We start from the raw sequence: 19784 nt of genomic DNA, 5'->3' as shown, positions 1-19784 counted from the left end.
TAAATGATCAGTGACTTGGATTAATTATTTCAGATGTGATAAACAGCCATGTTTCATCATTTTCCCTTTTTTCCCTATGTTAGCTATGAAAGCTAACATTAGATAATGTTAGCTCTGTTAGTTAATGTTAGCTGTGACAGCTGACATTAGCTAACTTTAGCTGACATGTTAGCTCTGTTAGCTGGCATAAGCGAACATGTTAGTTCTACTGGCTGACACAAGCTAACATGTTAGCTCTGTTAGCTGACATTAGTTAATGTTAGCTGACACGTTAGCTCTGTTAGCTGACATTAGCTAATGTTAGCTGACACGTTAGCTTTGTTAGCTGACACTAGCTAACGTTAGCTGACACATTAGCTCTGTTAGCTGACACTAGCTAATGTTAGCTGACATTAGCTAATGTTAGCTGACACGTTAGCTCTTTTAGCTAGCATTAGCTATGACAGCTGATATTAGCTTAGGTTATTGTTATTAATGTGCAGATAAGTAAATCACACTCTCGTGTCTCCCCTCAAGCCCCTCCTGTCCACGCCAAAACTGACAGAAAGATGAGACTGAAAACCAGTGCCAGTACAACCTTTTCCAATACAATGAAAACATTTTTTTAAAAGCCAAAATAAAGTCACTGCTGAGCCCCGCAGTCAGGTTTAACTGGGGAGCAGAAGGGACTTCTTTGCTTCTGTCTGGCACAGAGACCAGCGGCGTTTGATAAAATGTGAGCGCTGGTGTGTGACAGACGCAGAGAGAACACTGTGCGAGCGTGATAGGAACACCTCAGCCTCTCTGGAAATATTTTCTCTCTTGGAAAAACACTCACCTTCTAGGAAAAACTCACAAGCCTGTGGTTTATTGCATGCTGCTACCGTGGACCCTGCCAAAACAACACCAGTGGTTTTGTGCTCGCCGTTCCTCACTTCTTTCACTGGCTTTATGTGTTTGGCAAAGAGCCGGACGGGAAATACATGGAATCGCTGTTGCTGAATGATTGGAGAAGTTCCTCACACCAGACAAGAAGAAAACAAACTGGTCGCCTCTCGCCAGCTGAGGTGTTTATACATGGAAGCTGACACAAGTTGGAAATCCTGCATGCACTGCCTGACCATGTTGACATGTTTTATTTCCCCCATAAATGACTGACTCATTTGTCCTTCACAACAGAGTGTTTTTACAAGAGCAAAACAAGAATACATACTTAAAAAAAATGAAACTGCTGGAGGCGTTGACCATATCTCCTCTGGTACATGCTGAAGGACCCGAAGTGCAAAGAATCAAGTCGTGGACTGGAATGAATCTTCCTTTAATAAACGTCTGGCAACACTTGGCTAGGTCCTCTCTACTCTTTACCATTCAGCCCAGTGAAGTGATAAAATCTCTTGTTGATACATTTCCATGAGATCTCTACAGCCCTACAGCTGTGCTTGCGGTCATGACTCTGAGAGAGAAAGTGTGTCTATTAACACTGAATCAGAGTAATCTCTGGGTTACAATGACTTTTGCCTCATAAACCACCTCATAGTATATTCAGTATTTTTGGCAGTCCATTAGTCTCTATTTGTGGTGCACACATTTAGTTAACACTTTGTCAGAGTTACGTTTATCCAAAGCTACTCTAATTTCTTTTTTTGTAGTTTAGTTAGTGGTGTTTGTTCTGGACCCCTTTTGTTTCGATAATGGACTGATCAGCCATTATATACTGTCCCTGTTTTTGCTCAGTTTGTGAGGTCCGTTTTGTCTTTGTTAAGTCTGTTCAGTTTTATTCAGGGTCTGTTGAGTTATAGCCTGACTTTAGCTCTGTTTAGTTGACCTCCTTTATGGGCCCAGAACTTTGTTGCATGTTGTATACATTGGGACGTAAATGGAATTTCCTATTACAGTAATGGTACCTTGAAGGCATCAGAAAGAAAGGAAAGTTAGTGTAGAAACAGGTAGGAAGGATCAAGTGTGTCGCTACGCACTGAGAAAGGCAGCTCAGTTAAGACACAGAGTGTTTAATGAACTGAGTATCCTCACTGAAGCCACCTGTGACGCCTCATACCTGCCAGTCTGGTCCCCCACAGGGTCAGCATGGAAGCCAAGGTTAGGCCTGTAGAGTCAATGCTCTGATGGTCAAGGTTATGGTAACTAACGTAGGTAGGGACGTGTGTGTGTGTGTGTGTCTGTCTGTCTGTGTGTGTGTGTATGTGTGCAGGACTGGAGGAGTTGTTCCAAAGTGACACCAATGACCTGAACACTCTTAATGTGGATTAGAGTAAATTCAAACATCCGCTGGTGGAGACAGGCCTGGAACATGTGAAAAGAAAAACACCTAGCCTTCGGCTTTGAAATGAAGTTCATCCGACCGACTCTTCCAGCAGCTGCTGCTGTCACTTTCGTGTGTCTGCCCCATAGAATAAGCAACATTTCCTGTCTGGCTTTAGGTATCCTTCCCCAATAAGAAGAAAATATTGAAAAGAAGGGTTGGGCACTGAGGCAGATTGAGGAGGCGGCAAAAGTTTCCTTGAGAGCCGGATGACTTTGTTTGTTTTGTAAAGATAATAGCAGCTGTTCTTGTTTTGAAGAGGGACAAATGTTCCTGAAGAAAGAAAGAAAGAAAGAAAGTTGTTTGCTTATCATATCATAACTTGTACAATCCAGTCATTAAAGATGACATTTTAAAATAATCAGTTCATTATAATATATATGAAGAGAACTGCACTATGAACGTGAGCACATTTCATACTTCACATTATCTGGCTGTCATGTCTCTTTGGGTCTATTTCCTCCACCTCACCGCAACACAAACATACAAAGGCTGCAGCACAGGAACTGATAGACACTTCAACTCTTAACAGGCTTTCAGAAATATCTACAAACAAACCAGCCGTCCAGTTTGAGAGCATCCCAGAGTTTGGAGAAAACACGCATTGTGTTACTATTTCAACAGAAGTTCGTCTACAGTGTTTTTATCCTCCGTTGCAACATCGGTCAGGTAAACACTTTTCATGTAATCCACCAGGAGCGTGTGCTTGCATTTATGTGATTGTCCTCAAAGTGTGTCCCTGGCTCCAGCTTCCAGAAGGCTCTGTCCGTGGGTCAGCTGCTTGGTCCACCACAACAACTACTGACACTTTCTTTACCACTTTGTTGCTCCTCTAACTTTAAGCAGCACTAGCAGATTGATATTTTGGTGTGATCTGAACACCGGTCTTATAATCGCTGGTCCTCCTGGTGCAGATCTTCTGTATGCACATTCATGCTCTGAAGGCCTGGAGACCAGCAGATGGAGCCTTCTCCCTGCCAGCACTGACACTGCTGCAGAGAGAGCCTTATGAGAGGTGGCGGGTTGTTACTGTGAACAAAAGAGGAAATCCAAGAACAGGTCCTGCTCAGTGACTATTTATTCTATTTACAGCTGATTAGAAAAAGAGGTGAGCATCGTGTTTGTACGTAAAACATCAGCACTGAATGAATCTTACAACAGAAGTGTTTTGTAAATGACTGGTTTTGATCTGAACATTGTCGGAAGCCACTGTTCAGTCTGATGAGATCCCTGCAACATACAGTGTCTTTAGCAGCCGTCTCTGCAGAGCGCTGACAAAGAGCCGCTGGGAGAGACTTCTTTGTTGCAATGTGATCCCTGACCTCTGTGGGTGTGGTGGCTGGATTCCACTGCAAATCCACTGGAGTTCAACTGCACTGCTTAAAAGGTCTTTTTTTTTTTTTTTTTTTTTTTTTTTACCGTTGGCTTCCTCTGTATCTCTCACAGGAAGTAAAAGCACCACTTTGTGACAGAAAACTTGTGTCTGTGCTGCTGGGTAGAGGAGAATCACTATTGTGTGGTTCAAAAAATTATCGTGCTGGTGCATGGTGGGTGTGAAGAGGTTTGCTGCGTGAATTCTTGTCATCTTCTCCTGCGTTTGAGTTTCTCCCAAACTGAGCTGCTCTTTCAGTGGAGAGAAAAGTCGCGAAGCTTCAGTCAAAGCACTGACATCACACGCCACCTAACACAGGTCACAATGTCACAATCAGCTCTGTGTCACCAGACAGCAGCCTGGTTATATGAGGCCAAATTTGAATATCATGGAAGCAAAGAAGGCGCTTGAGTGCAAGACCAGTCAAGTAATGAATTGTAATTGGAGACAACTTGTAAATTCAAAAAAAGTTCAGTGTGAAGAAGGATTGGCCAGACCTCCTTAAGGTCAATCAGAGCAGTTGAAAAATTAACAAAACTAGCTAAGATAAAGTACCTCATAATAATGCAGAGCTGCAACTTGAAGTTGTAGCAATGGTTTTTTGGATACATCCTAATGTTTGGTTGGTGGTGTCTGGTTTTCATGATCCCTGTTTGCATACATGCATCAAATCAGGTTGAACCTTTGCTAGGCCACGACTTATAAGTTTAGTTTTAGGTGCACGTTTTGTCCAATATGCTGAATAAAATTTAAAATCCATAAATGCCTGGGCCTTTTGTAGAATTTGCCAGATATGTACAGTTTTATAAGCGTTTTTTTCTTTCTGAGCTTCTTCTAAAGTGCTTCTAAAGGCAGTCCAGTACTTTGGTTCAGAACTGAAGAAGCTTCTTGAATGAGAGGTGAAACATCTTCAGTCCAGTTGCCTTTGGAGGCACGTAGAAGTACCATGACCTGAGATGTCTTCACAGACATTCTGAACTTCTTATTGAATCTAAACAAGAATGTGGATCTAATAAACTGTTTTGCTCTGATAAGTGATTTAAAATCTTTTCCCATTGGCATCAGTTTAATGTCTATCAGATGCACCTGGGTCACGAATACTGAAGGATTTCGTCAAACATGGCGAGGTACCTGGAAGACCCTTTTAGTTGTGGATCTGACGAGCAGGAGAGTTCATTTGGGAGGGGGAGGAGTATAGTCTCATCTACAGCATGCATAGCTCAACAGGTCCGTTTACAGTAGGAGCTGCTGCAGTACTAAACCTAAAGACTATTAATAGAGCAGAGTAGCCTGGAGTTCACAAGAACCCCATACTCATCCTTTGTTTGTGTTCTAACTGTCCACCAGAGAGAAAGGAAGAATACATCTAGTACAGATCAGAACTTGTCTGGATAAGCACTGTACATGCTTATGGTCACCTCTGACATATATAAACACACACACACACACACACACACACACACACACACACACACACACAGCCGCGTGCATGGCTTATTTTATCTCCCAGCTTCTAAATTTAATTTGTTCATTTCCTCTCTGAGAGTGGGGATGAGCGCAGAGACAGCTCTACTCTCACTACAGTAACCAGCAAACCGTCCAGGAACGAGAGAGGAACTGCGTCCTTTACGTTTAGTTGGTTCAAGGACGACGCTGTGGTGCGGTGCCCTGGAAATCTGCTGGAAAATAATGTCATATGAGAGTAGATATGATAGAAATCCTTAAACAGTCTGAGGTGTGTGGCAGACGCCCTTTTAGCGTCGTGCGCCATAAATGCATCACACATGTGCTGCTGCTTTGATGGAGCTGGGGGGAACATATCTGGGGGGCAAACAGTTAAAACTGACTGGGTGGCAAAGAGGATACGCTCAAACTCAGATATGTTAGTGTGCTGTGGACAATTCCTCGTCCCGCCAAAAAAAAAAAAAAACCCAAAAAGACAAAACAGCAACAGTTAAAAGGACTACGAATGCAGTTTTAAATGCAATTACCATTAGTTTTAAAACACATTGTACCATTAAATACTCTGTATGTGTTGGTGGCTTCATCTCTGAGTCATGTTGTGCTGTCAGGCATCAGTTAAACCAACAGGACTGTATTTTCAGTGGTCTTGGAGAGCTAATATTTACAACATTGGCACCTAACGTGTCAATGTGAATTTGGCAGAAACGTCCATAAAATGATGCTCATCAGATGTAAAATATGATCATTCGATGGAATGCTGAACCCAAAAAACCCATCACTTTAATATGTACAGAATTTAGTGTCAATGGAAAGTTTGTACACGGAAGAAGCTGATGAAGAACAGTTTATAAAAAGAAGAAGTCTATGTGAATATAGATTGAAATGAGACATATCGTTTCTTTGCAGACAGCTGAGGGTGTCGCTGGATTTAACGTTTACAGCATGATGTGAGGACTCATCATTGAAAAAGTGTTCACTAAGCACCAAAGAAGCATCCGGCCATGCTGTCCATGGTGCTGATGCAGCTGTCACAATGTCACTGTTTTCGTGACTTTGCACTAATAACTGACTTGGGCCTCTCTGTTTGTGTGTAAATTGCAAGTTTAATAGTTGGTGGGACTACACGACTTTTGCATACTTTGCCATTCTTATAATAGGCTGCACTATCAGCTCACGGTTAATTCAACTGAACTGAACGTTAAGCGTCATCATTAAAATATACAGTAAAAAATCATTTTATTTTAGTTTTTTCACATATAAACCCACATAATATAGAGCTCTTCAATAGGAATCCATTGTTGCTTTAAAAGCTCCTGCCTCTTTACACTCTCTGGAGGGGGAAGAACTGTTACTGTAAAGAATTTGCAACACACAATGAAGTTTCATTTAGAAAAATCAGTCTGTCTGACCAGAGCTGACCAGACAGACATAAGCCCACTATGATGAGCTCCAAAATCTCTGCTGCAGTAGAATGAAATTAATACTAAACACTTTTTGTTGTAGGTATGAGCATGAATACTTAGTGCTTCTGTCAAAACAAAACAAAGAAATAGAGAAAAGCAATAAATATGACCATTAATCTTAATACACATTATTTTACATAAACTAAATCAAGATCAAAATGATCATGCAAGGCAAAATATGCAAATAAATAATAATAATAATAATAATGTCTTAGTCTTAATATTGTAATGTGCTGTATTACAGTTAAACTGACTACTACTACTGCAACAGCACACCTGAACAATGGTACAGATTTGCACAAATATTACACATTTTAGTGCTTGTCTTTTTCTAAGCAGTGTATGAAGAATTAATACATGTTCACAACATGCGTAGCTGCAAAAGTAAGCAAATATACTGAGATTTTAACAGTAGTTGTTTGAATTATACGCTTCATCACAGAAGCATCTGTAACTGGTGTATAAACAGATAATGAATTATTGACAAGAGCGCAGCTGTAATAATACAGAATATGAATATGAACCATTTGTTTTTCAGTACTCCCATGCATCATGTGTTTCAATAAAGAATGTACTGATTATATATCGAGCATTTCTTCAGTTGACAAGCAAACACCACCCACTGATGAAGGCCATGAGATGTGATGCTTAAAGTTCAGGGAGAAATCTCGTAATCAAGACTTTTTTTGTCAGTCTACTGTTTTCTTGGGCAAGAGTGAACCACTGAGCCTCAACTCAACATGAACATGAGGACATCACTGCTTGTGGAACAGGAGCTTTGTAAGATTTCTCACAACAATAATTACAAGAACACCGACAACAACAACAGGAACAACAATCATTCAAGTGCTGCCAGTTATGATGCTAACTGTGATGTATCTGTGTGGTCTGGAAGGACGCGTCAGCCAAAGAAGGTGAAAGGTCACTGTCTTAAGCAGTGCAACAAGAGTGCTCTGTGTGTCCCTGCTGCTGAAATGAATGTTCACTCTGCCACACACACACACACACACAAAGCTTTCCATTTCAGTGCAATAACACATTTATTTCCTCGTGTCATTGTGCCTCAGCCGGCTCAAACGGAGCTGTGTGCCCAGCACAAACGTGTGCATGAAACCAGCCTGAGGTAATGGATCTGTGCAGCCATTGATTGTATTGGTTTGATGCTGACGCCGCTCTGTCTGAAGGGGAGGGGTCTGCACAGAAACCCCTTCTTTGGGGGGTCTAAGGGCTGCTTTTTTTCTTTTTTTTTTTTATGAATGAAGCGAATGCCAGCTACGAATTAACCACACACACTCTCGGTAAATCCACTGTGTCTGCGGGGGAAGTTCGGCACTTATGAAAATAAATGTTTTGTGCAACAATGTGCGTTTTGATGATACTGCTGCAACATTTCAGAAGGCTGAGAATGTGGCTGATACTCTCTGAGCATTAAGCTGCTTTTGCAGTGCTGCAGGACCGTGGGAAAGGTCCTCCACGTAAGGCACTTTATTCTTTGTGTCTGTTGTTCTTGTGTAATTGATCTCACTCCACGTCCATGGCCCAGTGCTTCAAAGCCCCACACTTTTTATGACTGCACCATTCCACCCCAAGTGAAAATATGTCCTGTGCATCATTTTATAGGCATTTCCCAAATCCCAGCCTGACATATTTCCTTGAAAAATGTCGGATCTCCACTAGAATTTAGATTAAAGTAATGTGGGTTTGAACAATGCAAGATGAGGACAGAAACTCTGGAGAGTGAGCCTGCTGTACGACCTCTGCATGATGAGGAGAGGGGAAAACACGCTGGAGTCCTTCTTCATGGACCCGTCAGACACCGTTCATCATTCAGCTTTAACTTTTACATCCTCGTGCTGACGCTGAGCTGTTGTTCTAAGCAGAGAGACATCACTCACAGATGAGCTGAATGATAGTCAGGGTTCAGAAGTGTTTTTGCGTGGGACACATTTCCTAATTTAAAATGCAAACTCACAACTGTTGATTTTTCAATCTCACATAAACAAAAGCAAGAAAAAGGAGAGTTCGGCCTCTTTGTTGTGACTCCTCAAAGCAGGCTGAAGAATAAGCTTGAATAAGCTTGCTGCTGAATGGCTGAATGCTAAAAAAAAGTCCCTGATGCTGCAGCAGCTGTATCTGTGGCAGCAGCTGAACTCATTCTGAATCCGTGTGGAGGATGCTGTCCCCCCAGCACGAAGCAGCACTTCATATTTCACAGAGGTGAACTCTGAATGGCTGTCCAGTGTCCCACAGTTTCCATTGAAACGTGTGAAAATGTGAATTTAATTCATAAATGCGGCCTGCCATGTGTGGCCCGCAGCCAGGATTCCGTCTCCTCTGTTTTCTCTGGCTCCCATCCAGAACCCCCCCACCCACCCACCCACCACCTCCACCCCTCCTTATCCACCCACGGGAGAGGTGATTTTTTTTTCCTCCTTTTTTTTTTTTTTTCTTTTTTTAAACCCATCCTCATCCAGCGGAGCCTCGTCTTGGACTGGGTTGTTATGCCCACACTTCTCAGGCGAGCCGTGCCGAGCTGTCACGCCTCGCTGCTGCATGCTCCTGCCCGGCGGCGCGCTGTGTTGGACAGTTGGAGCTGCTCCGCTGTCCCCGGTCTTCTGTCCCCTGCTCACTGAGCCAGTCCCCGGGCTGTTTCGGCAGCTTCACAGCCGCCTGTGGGACACTTAAAAGCGGACTACAGACCTGTTAATGTGGCATTGAAACGATCCTCATCGGCTCCCCTATTTCCTTTTTTTTTTCCTCCTCATTTTTTTCTCAACGACCACGGAGGAACCGGGAACCATGAGCGGGCGCAGTGACGAGGCCGGGGAGAGCTCCGGCTCCCAGGCGGAGCCCCAGAAGAGGAGGCCGGGGAGACCGAGGAAGCCCCAGAAAGTAAGTGCGGCTGTTCATGGAAGAAGCTCTGCGCACAGACACAAAGAGTCAAGTCCAGATCGCGTCTGCGCCGCTGGGACCGAGATATGGTGCATTTAGTGACACTTTTTTTTGGGTTGGTGGGAGAGTTGAGGTAAAACTTCAGCAGTGAGGTAGTCAGATGGATCTGATTCAGCCGAGCACATTCTGCCTTAAAATGCGCTGGATGTGTAATTGATTGTTTCCTGTTGACACTGAAGCAGGGCGTGCAATCCACCGCAGCTTCTTCCCTTCTTCTGCACCTAATAGCGCGTCTTAAGCGCAGTCTGTGTGTGCGTGTGTGTGTTTGTGTGTAAGTGAGTGTGTGTGTGTGTGGTGGAGCGCAGTTTACGGCTGCTATTGACAAACACACTGCATGAGAGCTGAGGACTTCCGCGGCGCGCAGAGGAATGCGCCTCCGCTCGTGGCTCCGCTCGGGGTCTTTAATTGACATGAGTAAAGAGACAAGTATGGTGATTCACGGAATCCTGCAGCTCTTCCGTGAGCTGAATCACAGATGCCATGACAACTGAGGGCTTCCAGCGTGTTTGTGGATGTGATTCATGGTGAGTCACATTCTCACCGGGGTTTCACACCAAAATCACGTCCAGTGACACCCCAGGCTGCAGCGCTGCTGCGGGCGGTGGAAACCGGACACTGCGGCTGTGTTTGAGGGGGTTTCTCTCAGGAAGCTCAGCCTGCTGCTGGTTTTATGCAGAGTTAGACTGAAGAACACACGTGATCGCCTACATCTCTAAACATGAAGAAGTGACACGACCAGGCGGCATTTAGGATAGCAGACGAGTAGAAATATTGATGACAAACTGTGCAGCGTTCAGTGGGAAGTTTTAGAGCAGAATCAGACTGACTGTCATTCATTTCCTCTATGGAACACACACACACACACACACACACACACACACACACACACACAGGTCGAAGGTGTGGACTAAGCAAAATGTCCTCACTCCCAGGGTCTAAAACTCAAATTGGTTCTCACAAAGTGTGTACACACACATGCACGATTGTACTTCCACATGTGTGGACCTTTAATGACCTAATGCATTTCCCAGCCCCTCACCCTAATCTCAACTATCACTGCTGAATGCCTAACTCTAACCCTAACTCTAACCCTGGACTAAACCTAATTCTAACTTATCCCTTAAAACCACGTCTGAACCCTCAAACAGCCCTTCGGTCTGTATGAAAGTGAGGACTGACCAAAATGTCCTCACTTTCAAAAATGTCCTCACTCCCAGAGTCTAAAACTTAAATTGGTTCTCACACAGGTAGCTGTACAAGAACACACACACACACATGCAACCTTTGTCCCTTCTTCTGGACTTGAACCATAAAGCAATGACCAAGTGGGGGGTTTCAATCCTTTGTTTCCTGTCCTCAACACCCATGTCATGTCCCCCCTCCTTTTCAGGAGCCCAGTGGAGAGCCTGTCCCCAAGCGACCGAGGGGCCGCCCCAAAGGAAGTAAGAACAAGGGCCCCTCCAAGGCAGTGCAGAAGGTGAGGAGTCTCGGCACCTGAATGACACACACACATTTGCTCTTAGTTTTGGGCACATTGATTGACACATTCCAACATCGATGCATGGCATGAGGAGCGGATCAGTGACCGTCTGGTTCTAACTGTTCTGGTTGTTGTCATTAAGATTGATTTTCCTTCTTCAATTGAGATCGTAAGAATTGCAAAAAATGTGTTAGTGCACCATAAGTGAGAGCGTGGTCATTCAGCTCAGCTGAAGTTCTCCACAGTTCCTGTTGCTTGTTTCTTCAAACACCATTTCACCCACATGTGATTTTTTCTTAGTTTCTCTCCCTTTTTCTGGCCAAATGCAGTATATTCTTTGGTTTTGATGGTTCTTGCAGGATTTGTGTGGTTGCCTTGTGTGACTCTAATTATATTCAACGCTTATGTTCTCTACATGTCAGTGAGAATAGTTTACATTGGAAAGATGTGGCTGCGGCGCTTTGTGTGTTATTTGAGTGAAAGCCTTCGAATAGCTTTTACTTTTACTTTTGGTTTGAGCTGCAAACCCTGTCTCAACATCAATGTCATAAAACGAGACAATTACAACACAAAGCGTTTCATTCATCCTTAACTGGTTGAAACCCCACCCCACAGCATGCACACACACACACACACACACACACACACACACACAACTGATTCAGTAGCCTGTTGGGTTTACCTGTACAATCTAATAGATTTCTCTGCAGTATATTAGCAGATATTTGTTTCTTTTGCTCTGCTCATGTATGTAAATGAGATGGATTACATAAATACTAGAAAGACCTTTCAGCAAAGAGTATCAAAAACTGTCCAGTCCTGAGACCTGGCATGGACTGTCTATTCAGATGTGTGGTTGTGTTTACTTTTCCTTTGATCGTTCGCTGTCTGATTTAAATAGGAATCTTAGCATTGTTAGTTTGTGCACTGCTGCAAACCACATTTAGAATTTAGAAAGTTTGGCTTTTTTTGTTCAACGGAAAAAGTTATGTGGATAAACATATTGATCGTCCTGAAAAAGGAATGTAAAAGAGTGTTATTTCTGCTACCTGTGTTCTGCCACCAGCTTTAGCTTTATTGATCATTGTGATGTATTTCGGAATCGGAGAGATTTATAGCATAAAATAGATCAACTGCACTCTGACGAAAAGGTTCCTCACAGCAAAAAGGGCAGCCGCAGTTATTTCCTATCCTTTGTCAACTCTGCCCAAGCAACTGCAGTCAGCTCTTCCTAATGTGAGATCACGTCTCAAAATCTCAAATAATCTGATCACCAAATGATCGTGTTCTCCTCCCGGTTGATGCTTTTTAAACCAGTCCAGAATAAGGGGCAGGGGTGCTGGAGTTGCTATTTCATATAAAGAAAGTACAAATGTTCTAGCAGTGATCTGGGTCTGTTTAGCACATTTGAAGCCCTTCCTTCCCTGAAATCTCTTTGTCTGTACTTAATAATATATCAATTCAATAAATATATATATATATAGCGCCAAATCACAACCGAAGTTTTCTCAGGACACTTTCCATATAGAGCTCATGCAGGCCAAACTCTTTATCGATCACTATATATGTTTTAATCAGTGAATTACTGTTGTTACTAGATTTGGTAAGATAGGAGATTTTAATGTTCATGCCTGCTGCCCTGATCACCTGCTGGGCTTAGACTTTTTAAACCTCATAGAGTCAAAGTATTATCCCATGATATAAAGGTTCCAGGTGTCAAATGAATAGATGCATTTATCTCTAACAAACAATGCCAGATATTAGATGCTGGCCATAAATCATTCTTGTACTAAGCACGGCATTCGATGCCATTGACCAAGATATCCTCTTGAACGTGGGTGGGTATCGTCAGTGGTTTAGGCCTTTGTGTGTTGGTGTCACAGATGTTCACTGTGGGGTGCCCCAAGGCTCAGTGCCGGGTCAGATCCCCTTTCCATTTACATGCTACCTATTGGCTACCGTATTTGTAGACATAACATTAATTTCCATTTTAATGCAGACAATACTCAGATCTGTCTAAGCTGTGACCCTGCAAACAACTCTCAGAACACCGTCAACCTGCTTAGCTGCCTTCATGACATCCACAAGTTGAGGTCACAGAATTGCCAGCAGCTGAGTGCTAATAAGACAGAGATAATGATCATAACTGCACGAGATGCAAATACTCCTTTATCAAACAGAATTTATCTGTCTCCTCCAGTAACTCAATATTGCAGAAATCCTGGTGTAATTCCTGATTAAAACCTCATCTCAACATTTCTTTCCACCAAAAAAACTGAAAACCATTATTGATTAGATTCCTGTAATTCCTAGCTCAGAGATCAGAAATCGCTCCCCCTCCTCCAGCCCATCCAAAATTTTGCTGCCTGGATTTTTACTCAGACCAGGAAACACAGTCACATTTCACTGCTCCTTGCTTCCTTACACTGGCTACCTGATGCATTCAGAATTGATTTCAAGCTGTTATTGATTCCTTACAAAACCCTGAGAGGCCAGGTTATTTTATTGCCCTGTATTCCTTCCTGCTCCCTGAGATCGTTCCTGGTTGTTCTAAAGTCCAGATTAAAGGTGACAGTTAGGGCTGCCTGAGAAGATCAGGGTTACTCTTTTCTTTTTAAATGCTTTTTGGTGATTCCATTTATTTTTTGACATCTTCATTTTGTTTTACTTTTTTAAGTCTTTGGCTTCTGGTTTTATTGAAAATCACTTTTTTTGTTGTGTTTTGAAAGGTGCTATATATATATAAAGTTTATTATTATCATTTTTGTGATAGCAGTACCAGCAGTAGTATCCTGACCCATTGACTGTTAATGTTGGGCACAGATCAGGTAGAGTCTAGGGATGGAAAAGTATTTCTACAAAGACACGTCTATGGATTTATGCAGAGTGGGTGTTTGTGGGTTACAGAAAAAAACATGTTCACGTTCTGTACAAGTATGAAAAAACAGCCACATTACACGAGCCCTGACATGAGTTTGCTTATGTGCAGCCCACAGAAGCATGTTCCAGTTTTAAAAAGCAACCTCAATACTTCAACAAACAAGATCTTCCAATAACAGGAATCCACTTTCACTGTAAAATGCTATTGCAAGCATAGACACATATGAAAACAGAGGAACAGACCGACGTATTTGTGCATCCTTGTTGGTAGAAACATGCAGCCGTGACAGCCCTCTCACACACTTGTGTACATATTTCCACAGAGAGAAGGAGACAGTGTGCATGAGAGATAGAGGTGATGAATGAGAAAAGATTAAAGTGGCAAAGAAAAACTGATCCGGAGAAAAGCTTTGGAATTTTTGGGTTGTGATACTGTACGTTTCAGCGAGGCCGGGGCAAGTCCCTGTGTCTTCATTCATTAGTTAGATGAAGCTGTGTTAGGCTCATAATGACAGCAGCCTTAGTGCTCCATTGCCACCATGAACCACTGTAAACATTCCCAGCACTTTGAAAAGTGAACCACTCTGCTCTCGCCGTAATCCAGTCTCATCTCATCTGGCGTTGTTATGATAAACAGTGAAGTTATCAATCTTTCCAGATGAAACGAGTTCTGGATCAGCCCACACCTTCAGCATATACTTTGAAAAAGTTCACTTCCCCTCCCAATATTAATCACTTCTGCAATCTCTGACAGATATCATGGCAGCTTGTAAGAAGAAGCAATCAGCACACTTTGACCTGATGATTACTTACCTGACTTCAACATACAGACTAGATTTTACACCATTCTGAAAAAAACAACAAAACAATTTATAAAACATGTCATGTTTATATTGAATACATGGAAATGAGAAATTAATTCTTGGCAAAATCTGAACTTTAAAAGCAAATCAGCAGGATTGGTTATTTAAACCTTATGTTGTATAAATCATGGACATTGTCTCTGTGACATGGCCCGAAGGTTTCTGAGGAGCCATTGTGAAACTAATCCAAAAATGGGCAAAAAGGTGGAGCAGGGGAAAGAAGTCTGGTTGCTGAAACCTAGTGGCTAGCTGTCACTCAAGTAGCCATGTCCATAATTATGCATGACTTAAAGACTCAATTTAGTTGAAATGAGTGAGTTATACAAGATTTCAAACAATTGCGTTCAGTTGTCATCAATGGGGAAATTAGCTATAGAGACAAAAAAGTTGGGCATTTTAATATGGGGGTCTATGGGGATTGACTCGCTTTTGGAGGCAGCCTCAAGTGGCTCTTCCTGGTACTGCAGCTATGGTCCCTCAGTGTTGGCTTCATTTGTCAGCCACGAGGTTGATGCTTGGTTTAAACACTTAAAATAACTTTCTGACAAGGCTTTGTGAGTAATGACAGTTTTGTCGGTACTTACATTAGGGTGCAGAGGTGAATGGATTGCTGTTTGTGTCAAGGCTTCAGTATGCTTCAGTCAAACAAGGTCCTACAAGATGGCATCTGACCTGCTCTGAATGGACACAATTGCCTCAGTTGGTTAATTTGTGGTATTTTGTGACGTTGTTGTTTTAAAGGGTTAGGTTGGATCTGAACTAAAATGTTTAGATCAGAGAATTTACATATACTGTTGTGACTGCAGCACCTGGATGCTAATGCTAAGCTTGCAATGAGAGAACTGCAAGCTACAATTAGCAAAACAACAGACTATACATCCAGAGGCAGCCTTTATTGTTGTTGGACTTCAACCACACCCATCTGAAGACTGTACTCTCTTGCCCCATCAGAGGAGACAAGACCTTGGACCATGTTTACATCAACATGCTGAGAGATACACAGCCATTCGCCTCTCCACGTAGGTTAAAGTGTGGCCAGGGAGACCAGATGCTGTACTGCAGCACCAGTTTGAACACACAGACTGGAGAACATTTGCCACTCAGGCCACCCTGGACTCCCTCATGGACATTGATTCATTTGCATCCTCCAGTCTGGACTCAATCATTAGCCTCAAATGGATGACAGTGTCCCCAAGGCAAGCATAAATTACCTGTTGCACTCACTTCTACCATCATGTCAGTGTTTGGAGAGGCTGGTCCTGGCTCAGCTCATAACCTGTCTACATACTGGACCCCCTCTAATTCGCCTACTACCAAAACAGCAGTGGGGAGGATGCCATCCCCATTGTGCTACACCTGCAAAACCTATGTGAGAATGCTGTTCATCAACAGTTCAGTGTTCATTATCATCATCACCTCCAAACTGATGTCCAAACTCATCAACCTTGGCATCAACACCTCCATCTGCAGCTGGATGTTGGACTTCCGAACCAACAGACCCCAGTATGTAAGATTAGACACCCACACCTCCTCAACCCTCACCCTGAACAGTCGCTGTCCTCTAGTCCCTCTTCACCTCCGACTGCGTCCATGTACATGGTTCCATTACCATTATCAATTTTGCAGATGACACATCGTCAAAAACAGTGAGTCAGCCGACTGGGATGAGGTCCAACAACTAGCAATGAGGTGCTCCAGCAACAGCCTGGGCCTCAACACCAAGAACACCAAAGAACCCACTGTGGACTTCAGAAAAACAGAAAGTGGTACACACACCTCCATCCGCATTAACGGGATGAAGGTTGTCTCTGGGTGTCTACATCTCAGGAGACTTCTGTAGGACCTTCAATACTTCAGCCCTGTTCAAGAAGGCTCATCGACATCTCTTTTTCCTGAGGAGACTGATGAAGGTCCATTTGTCCCCTCAGATTCTGAGGACCATCCAGAGCATCCTAGCTGCATCACAGTATGGTATGACAAGTGCTAAACTGGATTCCTGTTATCTCAGCATCTGTACTTTGTGTAATATTAATAGATTTTAATGTAATTTCATCCAATCTAATCTAATCCAAGATAAAATTCAAGCATTAAGTATTTTTTCAAACCCAGAGACTCTGGGTTTCCCCTTCAAGAAACCAACAGCATCAGTTGTGTGTTTACATGCCTGAATGCTTATGTTTAACAGACAATACCTTTAGTGGCAGTGTGAATTGTAATATTTTGTCTGTTACAAAGGATTGATATTTTTCCTGATAATTAGACAGTTTCTATTCTGGAAATATACTATCCAGAGAATCCTGGGAACTGCACTTGCTTTTAAGGTAGAACTCCAGTTACAGATCAGTTCAGAAATTTGGCATTTTCATTTTGTCATTCTATTAAACTGAGGTTTACATATAACACATTTTGAAACTGGTCCAGTATTGACCAAGAATGCTGCGACCAGTTGCCGCAGAACGGCAGTATAATCCTTCCGGGTGTTTGCGCACCGCCATGTAAGTGTCTTACAACATTATGGAAATGATCCCAAAAGAGATAGACCTTTTTGTTAAAGAATAAAATCCTTTTTGTTTAACCAGAAACAGCTGCTATATTGCTCATGCCAAAGCCACCAGACTCCATTTACAGAAACAGTAATTTTATCATCCTAAAACACACTTTGTTCAAACTTGACATAAAGAAAATAAAACTCATCTTTCCACTGTTCCAACGATCACCGCTAACCGTGGTTTGAAATAAACCTTTAATTTACAGCGTTAGGTCTGAAGACACCAGGAGAGGAGCGAGGGCAGACATCAGAGAAGCATTAAGTATTTTTTCAAGCCCAAAGCACAATCCTTCCCTCAGCTCAAACAAGGCATTTTTTGCCCAAATTTTAACCACGGCGGTGGTCAGTCAAGAAATGGTCTCAATTTTCTTGCAAGGGTGATCTGTAATGGTCTTGGAAGGCTTCCGACGAAAGGGGCATCAGATCCCTGGATATTCAGGGCTGCTGCAGACGTGCTGTGTCTCTGCTCAGACATATAAAACACACTGATGATTAATTGAACAGGGTGTTGTCTTTCAGACCATTAAATCTCCACATTAAAAATGCATCTTCCCAAACAGAGAACTGGAATTACAGTGCACAGATTGGCTCGCCAGCATTGTGATGTGTCATGATAGAGACTTGCCAATGAACAGCACATGACAAGTCGTGCTGTCAAAATTGGCTAGAAATGATGTTCAGTTATGCCTTTATGTCTTTATTTAAAAAAACAAAACAAATGAAATAACTGAAATAAGCTACCTATACCATAAACTTAATTTATAGACCGTTGAAGTCTCTCTCTTTGTGCATGGTTGATGCTACAGAAACGGGTTGCAGTGTAGTCCCTCTGGGCTTTGTGTACTGTCATTGTACGCCCACTGTAAAAGTGTTTGTTTTTGCCACTGACAGGCTCAGATTGTTATTCTAAGTGTCTGACACCATTATGGAAAGGATCCCTACAGTGAAAGGCCTTTTTGTTTAAGCGTAAGATCCTTTTTGTTTAACCAGAAACTGCCGCTATATTGCTCTCGCCAAAGCCACCAGACTCCATTTAGAGAAACAGTAATTTTATCATTGTAAACACATTTCATTCAAACTTGACAGAAACAAAATAAAACTCGCCAAAAGCTTCTTGGTTCATTTTTCACTGTTGCAACAATCACCACCAGCTCCATTTAGGTTTGAATAAACTCTTAATTTTGCACGTGAGATGTGAAAATATCAGGAAAGAAGGCAGACATCAGAGAAGCACTGGGGGAAATTAGCATATAGAGCCACAATGTTTTCACCGGACATTATGATCAGAGACATTTAAATATGACAGACTTCAACAGATTTTGGTTGTAACTTAACATTGTAGCTCAATTCAATTCAGACTCTATTAAATGGAAGGGTCTGAACAATGACATATATTGAAGAGAAGATGATGGCACTAACTTCCAGTTAGTTTCAGCCACACTTGGTTTTTTTTCAAGCTCAGTTAAAGGGACGTTTTCTTGGCACATAACATCACAAGTTGTTGTACGTAGATGCTTTGCTTAGATGGTTTCTGTAGTGTTGGAGGTTATGACAAAACAAACTTGCAGTATACCTGCTTACTACTTATTGCTTAATGCTCACTGAAAAAGTCATTGCACAAAAAGAGAAAGATGCCCTCCAACAACTCCAATGTCATCCTACCCAGACGCTGTATCTTCTGTATTTAATGTGTAGAAATTTAATTGAGACATGGTGCAAGCAGCGAGTCTAGGATTTAGGGGTTTTATTGACCATTAACGACCTATAATCACCACATGCAGAACCCACGAAGAACAGACCAAATCACAGTGCAAATTTGAACAAACCAAGGTGATTTCCTAGATACACTGTGGCTCGCTCGCAGCTTTAAAGGTACAGCCTATAAATCAGACTTCCAACTTCCATCATTTCCAAGGTTAAATCGCTAAACCTCTTTGAGACCCTTTATATCAGATTTCTAATTATTTTCTTTAAATGATGACATTGCTGTTTAAAGGGGCTGATCCCCTTCTTTAGGAAATACATCAACCAAACACAGAAACAATAGGATTACATCCCTAAGGTTCCAGACAACCTCCGCCAAGTATAAAGATATCTCATAATAAACCATACTAGAGAACAAAGATAAACAACACTCAGTAAACTATAAATATTCTAAAATAGACTTCATAAGGGTTGAGATAAATTCCCCCAAAAATATATTTAGGTTTTATGAAGTTCAAAAGGCAGAGTGGTTGTTCACTGTGAAGACTGTTCCACTGTCCAAGAACACTTGCCACATCCCTCCACCTCCTCATTAAAGCCACACATCCTGGACCAGTCTGTCCACCGAAGGTGCAGAGAGCTGATGTTGATCATCCCATCCAACACCTGGCAAGACGGCAAACAAGTGAACAGAATGTTATTGGGACTCGTAATACAGTTACTGAAGTTTAATTAGTAATTCCTTGCACTACCTCTTAC

At 42.3% G+C, this 19784-nt stretch overlaps 1 protein-coding gene across 1 annotated transcript in view; it reads left to right on the top strand.

Annotated features, from left to right (window-relative positions):
* Positions 1–9395: 9395 nt before the first annotated feature.
* The window catches only part of hmga2 (high mobility group AT-hook 2), a 45382-nt gene continuing 34993 nt past the window's right edge, over positions 9396–19784 (top strand). The window contains exons 1-2 of the mRNA XM_041963994.1: positions 9396–9490; positions 10941–11027. Of these exons, the coding sequence (XP_041819928.1) occupies positions 9398–9490; positions 10941–11027 (180 nt within the window). The 5' untranslated portion in view covers positions 9396–9397. The remainder of the gene's footprint in view (positions 9491–10940; positions 11028–19784) is intronic.

This window comes from Chelmon rostratus, chromosome 22 (assembly GCF_017976325.1).
Source record: "Chelmon rostratus isolate fCheRos1 chromosome 22, fCheRos1.pri, whole genome shotgun sequence".
NCBI classification, from domain to species: Eukaryota; Metazoa; Chordata; class Actinopteri; order Chaetodontiformes; family Chaetodontidae; genus Chelmon; species Chelmon rostratus.
This window is presented reverse-complemented; position numbering and strand designations above follow the sequence as displayed.